The sequence below is a fragment of the Echinococcus granulosus genome (assembly GCF_000524195.1).
Source record: "Echinococcus granulosus chromosome Unknown EG_S00187, whole genome shotgun sequence".
NCBI classification, from domain to species: Eukaryota; Metazoa; Platyhelminthes; class Cestoda; order Cyclophyllidea; family Taeniidae; genus Echinococcus; species Echinococcus granulosus.
Window position 1 is genome coordinate 26,463 of NW_020170567.1, and position 7,142 is coordinate 33,604.

Genomic DNA, 7,142 nt, shown 5'->3' on the forward strand with positions numbered 1-7,142 from the left:
GGTGTCGCCACCATGGTTTGACTTCAAGAACTCTCGTTGTTGAGTACTGCTGCAATGGTCGACGCAAGAGGGTAAATACATGGCCTGTCAAGGTTAATACTCAAATTCTCCGTTGATTTTGCCTTTGGTCTGGTGGCATGTAGTTGCACCCATGTCGCACTTATGCTACCACTGGTTCAGCTCTTGTGTATGCTAATAGTAAGGATTATTTCTGACTCCTGCTTTTTGTAACCACTTTAGGATTATTTTAGCACTGCAGTATCCAAAAATATGGGATTGTGCTGAAAGCACATAGGATCGAAAAGATGCCAACGTTTAATCCATCACCCAAAGAGCAGAATATTTGCTTTCTACCCCCCTATTTCTCCTCCTATCTACCTATTCAGCTGATGACGCTGGCCATCCACTCAATCTCTGATGCCCTAAGACGCATCTTGAAGGCCCGCGGAGATGACGCTGATATCAGCAACAGTTCCAGCGACATTGAATATATGAATGCTTCGGAACCCACCGGTGTCTTCATAGTCGGCGCTGCCGCTGTTGGTCTGCTACTGGGTGGCCAACGAACTGCTGATATGGTCCTGGTCTCGCATGAACTTCCCTCTATGGATTGTGTTGCTGAGGTGGCTGAAGAGTTGGAGGAATTGTTGAAAGTGGGTGGTTGATAAAGTCGATATAGTTGAGGCTTAAGGGAACTCATGGTTACGTTAGTTTATCCGTTCCTGATTCGTCTATCTGTTCCAAGCCTATCAATCCATCCAACTGCTCCTCAACTAAATTTATTATTCGACAATTCTTTTGTCGATAAATCCATCAAATCATCCATTTCAGATCAATCTGTTTCGCATTCAGCAATTCATCTCCTTACCTATTCATTCACTCAGAATGCATTCGTTCACTCATTTCTCTACTCGTCAATTTTCCTATTTCAATTACATCATTCCGTCCTTCCGTAATTTATCGTTTTCATTCCAGTGTTTGCTATCGATTTTGTTGAAGCTTTCGCAAATCTAGCTTGATATTTATTTAGAATGAACCTTTGGAGGATTATAGGTTGTTGAGCATCACAAACCATCAAACGGTGTTTCTTACAGAATATCAATGCCTCCAGTGATTCACTGAATCGCCACTGGAAGTTAGTGAATTTAAAATATTCTACTCAAAGTTTAAGGGCCTTACTGTTCACAATTTTTTGCTGCTGTAAAGTAGGATACCAAACAATGGTATTGGGTCCCTTCTTGGAAATTGGTGAATTGGACATGGTGTAAAGTTTCTTCCGCTTTTAACCTATCAAAACTGATAAACCAATTTAGTCTCAACCAATTTAATTGAATTGCAGGCAGGCGTTGGGTAGTTTCAAACCGATCCTCTTACTAAATTTGCGGTCTATTGATCAGGTTTTTTATTCTATTGAAGCTGCTGGTTAATAAAGCAGGAGATTGAGGAGCGGTCTAAAATTAGAAAATGTTATTGAATCCCAATTTCTTATGAAAAACTGAGGTCAGGTAGCATTTAAAGCTAGCTGAACGTGAACTCTTCGGAGCTAGTGAATTACTGCACCTTTCGATACTATGCCCGTGCACTGTTTAAGTGTTTGTTTTCAAATCGTCGGAATCCTGGTATTTGTTCCTTCTTTATCCATTGTTTTTTTTGGAACCAAAATCAATTTTGCTACGTTTCATATGCAAATCATGTTTTTAAATTGCGAAAAGTAGTACTTTTGACTAGTACACAGAATGTTTGAATCACCCAATCTATCTTTTAATTTGCCTAATATCTTGACTTGAGACAATTGTAGTAGGTTTTTTTATGCACTACGAGGAAACTTGCATATCTCTATTCTTACCTTTTGTCCTGTTTGCGCTACCTATACTTTTTTATCTGTAGGCAGTCGGCCCTTTGCTACTTCATTTGGGGCTTTGAGGAATCTTGTGAGGTCTTTTTAATCATGCATTCTCATTTCTCGTGATCTCTCTTTGCCTTTGCTCATAACGAATCTTCTCTGGAATTTTACTCAAGAGCAAATCAGGAACGCCTGTAATGCTATGAATTCGTACCATAGAAGGACTGCAAACTCTTGATAGCAGTATATGATGTAGATTTGGTTGGGATTCCTGAGTTTTGCACCCTATGCAGGGCTGACTGTCTAGGGGGAAGTTCGTTTTGGGATACTATGCTAAAAGCTGGACGATATTGTCCGGGCGGCACATCCAATGCTAACTACTCAACGTTGTATTTTTTGCACAAAAACAGCACGAGGAAGAGCAGTATCGTGGTTTCGGACTGGGATATATATCGCCGTGTTCGCAGGCACATAAAGGTATGTCTTCGTTAAAATCTGATTCCCATGAGTAGGCATCGTACAGCGCTCTAAATTGGAAGCTTACCGAATTCGAAACCATTTCAATCCGTCTATAGTGATTCTCCCGTGATCCACCCATCTGCAGCAGGTACATTTCTACTGTAGCGTATATGTTTGCTAACCACCCTATGAGATCAGGATCTGTTCTAGCGCTCCAATTCATTTCTGAAAACACAACGACAGAGGGTTGAGTATTATTGTAGAGAGGGGTTAGGCGTGCATAGGCATGAGTGGAAGGTTCTGACACCATTACGAATCCATGTAGACCGAAGTGTCTGCTTAGCTGGATATGTGAGACTCTTTCGGCCAACTACCTGGACGGTTTCATGTCCAGAGTTATCATTGCATTGGTAGTTTTCGGGCGAATTGAAATTATCCAGCACGATGCAGGACTGCAGACGGTGACACAATGATGAAGTTAAACCACAATAAGAAGAGTCCTTGATTTTACCTTTAATTATACGGATGTCTGTTTAGTTTTAACTCCTGTAAATAGATAGAGGGATTGATTTTATAGGCCATTTCAAAGACTGAATTCTCTCGCACAGTAAGAGTACTTGGAATGTGTCATTCTCGTCTAGTAATTACATTGAACTCAAATTGAAGCACATTTATTTGAATTGGAATTGTATCAGCAGGAGGGGTTTTATTTAACTACTACTAGCCTTACTTTCCTGCCTGAGTTACTTCACCTTTGGACTCTTATCTGTGAGCGATGGTGGGGGTGAACTTCAAATTTTACAAATGTGGTGATTATCCTTGTGGTTTTTGATGAGTTTTATTTGGAAAGCATCCCGTTATGCTGAACGACGTTTTACAGCGACCACCCGTCAAATGCTCACTGTATTTTGAGAAAACATTCGCCTTATTATCAAATACATTTAGTCGATTACTTTATAACTATTGGGCAGATTCTAGGAGTTTCCTTTTGATTTTAATCTCTTTCATCTTTGCCACCATCATGCTGCGCGGTCGCCTTATTCAGTTATTTCCCGTTCCTTGTAATATGAGGATGGTTGGGACCGATTTTAGTTTCGTTGTTATGGATTTTTATTGATTTAGCAACCTGGAGCAAGCGTTTTCCTTTAATAATAATCATTCCACTTGAGTGGATTGATTTAATCTTCTCTGAAGCATCGTCAAAGCTGGATGTATTCTTCCAAAGAACGTATTATGCTTATCCCGCTACACTGACACCAGTGTTGCGGCCGGGTCACCTGTGGGCCGTGGTGAGGCTCACAAGTGTGGAGGTAAATTTGTTGATATGAAAAGAGTGGCAGATCTCCATATCACCGTCATGAAGACGGATTCGGGTGAGCCTAAGACTACCTATATAACTGCACACATATAGTCGAAATCGGGATCGTTATGGTAAAACGGTGAACATGCTATTGATACCATCGCTAATTTTGTAATAGCTGCCTCTCAAATAGGCTACTTATCAGTTCTGTTCTCCTGCATATCAACCTCACCTATCCGCAGCTCTGAGGGCTTCTAGTGCAATCTGACATTCCTTGTACCAGACGATACAAATACTACTTGTAGTGATCGCTTTCACAGTGAATATCGTAGCATAGAACCGTTAGCCCGGTCTTCCCTTCTCTGTCATCCATCAAAATATTAATTCAAGTAATGACACCGTCCCTGTTTCTTCCTTCACGCCCTCCTGGCTATTGCAGAGTGACTTTAATGGTATGCGACACTAAAAGACCATCGACATAGTAGTGGCGGTACCAGCTTTTCGGTATAGAAGGCTATTCATCTTGACCGATTCCCAGTTCTGTTTCGTAAATTTGTCGGCCAAAACATGTATCCCCTTCAGTTCCATAAATTGCTTTCAGTGTGAATCCAACGGTATATTACCATTTTTGTCGCAGGAGTCGTGCAAGAATCACTCAGTCACTGTGGCAACTGTCGAAGGGACCTACGTGCTAGTCCAGATGACTTTGAAATCAACAAAACCTGCGGACAATCCCAGTGCAACGGATATCATGGTGACTGTTCGACTTCGTCTCACTTCGACCAGCATTTTGAATACCAAAGGTGAGGACTTCTTTTATCGCCAAGACTTTAAGCAGGCGTACAACTAGATTCTTATTCTACACGAAATGTTCGATTTGGTTTAAAATATTTCATATCATACCACTATTCGTGCAGGTGACTGGCTGATCAACTGCATGGTCTATTCGTCGTCTCGATCATTGGCACTACTTTCAGTGGATATCCTCATCTACCTCAATTAATTGGCCTGTTTTGACAGTGACGTGATTAATGGTGCCAACTGAAAGTCAGATCAAATGGGAACGACTCATTTCAATTTAATAAGCTATCGTTTTTAAACGATCTTGTTACGTTGCAACTATTGATTTCATTTGAGCACCGGCCTTAGCTCTCTTAATCACCAAACTTGACAAATTATAAAAATGGACCCCCCTCGATCTACATTGTCTTGAATTGATAAAGTAGCAATTGGATGGTATGTGATTTGATATGGGTGAGTGGATGGGTGTATTTGCCATTTTATTTCCTGACCTAGTTGCTTTAGTTTGGATAGGCGGTGAATGCGAAGGCGAACAAATTCATCTGTTTAAAGTATCCGAATTTCTAGGGAGTATCAAGCATTTCATATTTACCTAATGGTATGCTGTTGACGATGCTGTCAGCAATCAAATCAACGAATTGCTTGGGGATTCCTAACATCATCGCGCTACCTTTTGTTCTTATTGGAACATAGTTGTGCACCACCTTTTTCCCTTCTGTCTAGTGGGGACTGCACTCAAGCAACCTAAAAGTGGTGCTGATGATCATCATCATGAGGGTCATACCACTGCTGCTGCTACTGCTGCTTTTGCAACTGGTCGAAGTGTTAGTGGTAGCCGCAGTGGAGGTACTCATGATGATGATGATGATGAGCAGACTCAATTCAGCAAAGCGCTCCTCTGCCTCTCTCCAGGAGTCTGCCGAGACGCGCTTACTGATATGAGACGGGCACTGTGGCTTCAGGTATTCTCTTAGATCCACATAGACCCATCTTATCCTTTTTTTCATTTTCTCGTTTGTTTCGTGTAACTGTCGTCCCAGCCCATCTTGAGGAAGCTTGACTGCTTCCTCTTTCTCTGCTACTGTCTAGGGCGCAATGGCGGCGCATCCAGCGAAGGCGGTATTGCAGAATGTTGCGCGATTGATGCGATGCCTCATTCGTGACTCACAGCCGCTTTCATGGGGCCACTTTCCTGATTACGTGAGTGACATTTCCATTATTGATGGCTATTTTTCGTGTTGCAGAATTCTTATAAGTAGGTGGCTGTGACTGTGGAACACCTGTTTACTACGGGGTCATTGAATGCGAAATTACTGAATTTAAATCTACCTACAAGATTGGCACGATGCAAGTTCCATATTACCAACTCCTTCTGCTAGGTTCTAATAAGTATCCCTGAAGAGTAGAAATATTATTTCCGCTTTTCTGGACAAAATTGAGGCTTTTCGTTGAGTTTTCTCTTACTAACCTACTTCACTTTGTCGCTTACCCTAGTAACCGATTTACGCTTACTTGAAGTAGTAATTTGGAGTTATTTTCGATTCAGTTAGGCTGCGCCTATCTACTTTTAGTTAAATGGCTATGGAATGACTGGTTTTAAGCTCTTCTTTTGATCACGAATTTTGGAGATTCTGGCAAGCTAGCAATTAGTTCTTTTCCAAAATTGCCCACATTAACTATCAGCACAAACGTACGCGAAATAAAGACCAGATTATTTTTGAATTTGACTTTTAGGCTGTTAATTTCATCGACTTAAAATCGGTTTGGCATGTCTCGCGCATACATTTTGTTAGTGGTTAATGCATTACTCTTAATCTATCGCCAAATTCATGTTGTTTTAACCCAAAATTAAACTTGAATGTAAGCATTTTTTGTGTAAGAAATTTTTGCGTTTCTACCTTACTTTTCAAGTAGTCATTACAGTGGCTGAGTGAGTTGGATGGACGCTCTATATGTCCAAGTAGATGAAACTATTCGGTAGGCTGCCTAGAAGCATGTAGTCGAAATCAGTCATATTTAGCTTGACAGTACCTGCACAGGTGATGTTTTCGAAACCCTATTCAGGAAATAGGCTTGAAAGTGTCATTTCCACGTCACTTTCATCTAGTATTCCCAACAAGCTCTGAGAGTGTCACCTAATTAACCGTGATAAGTGCTTTTCCCCACGAAGCCCGAATCTTCCTAACTGGATAATAGAAAGTAGATTTGGGTTACTTCTCTTCCATTGAACTTTAATGGATACTCATTATTATTGATGTAAAAGTCCATTTTGCTTACCTTCGGTGCAGGTTTTGTTGGTGCTGCTGGAACGACTCTCGTACATGGACCTCGCACCACCTGACATCTACCATGGTGCACCGGCAAGGCTGCGAATGGGTCTCCTTTTTCGTCGCCTCCTCGAGTGCCTCTCTACGGGAGCGTTAATTGCGCGGGATGGCGAGTTGGCCAACCTTTCTGATCCTGTGGACACTGATGCCGCACTCCTCTTAACTCACATGAAACAGGAGGATAGGCTGGCTGCTACCTCAGCGGCCCAGATGGCCCTTCGATTGGTGGCATTTAGACAGATTTACAAGGTTATCCGTTCTTATGATGAACTTTCTGTCAAAATTCAAATTTTTATAAGTCTGAAGTAGCAAATTACCACCTTCATTTATTGCTATTCTAAACCACGTCATTTCATTTTTTATTAATCTAGTTTTCTGTTCCATTTTGCTCTTACGAGAGGCGCTCAATTTC

At 41.4% G+C, this 7,142-nt stretch overlaps 1 protein-coding gene across 1 annotated transcript; it reads left to right on the forward strand. All coding sequences in view use genetic code 11, as the record gives it.

Annotated features, from left to right (window-relative positions):
- Window positions 1-305: 305 nt before the first annotated feature.
- EGR_10067 (Zinc finger RNA-binding protein) lies at window positions 306-7,039 on the forward strand (the record flags this gene model as incomplete). Its single annotated transcript, XM_024499316.1, has 5 exons — window positions 306-653; window positions 4,240-4,405; window positions 5,127-5,365; window positions 5,493-5,603; window positions 6,692-7,039. 5 exons carry the CDS (start codon window positions 306-308, stop codon window positions 7,037-7,039), a joined length of 1,212 nt encoding a protein of 403 aa, XP_024346266.1.
- Between the last annotated feature and the right edge of the window lie 103 nt (window positions 7,040-7,142).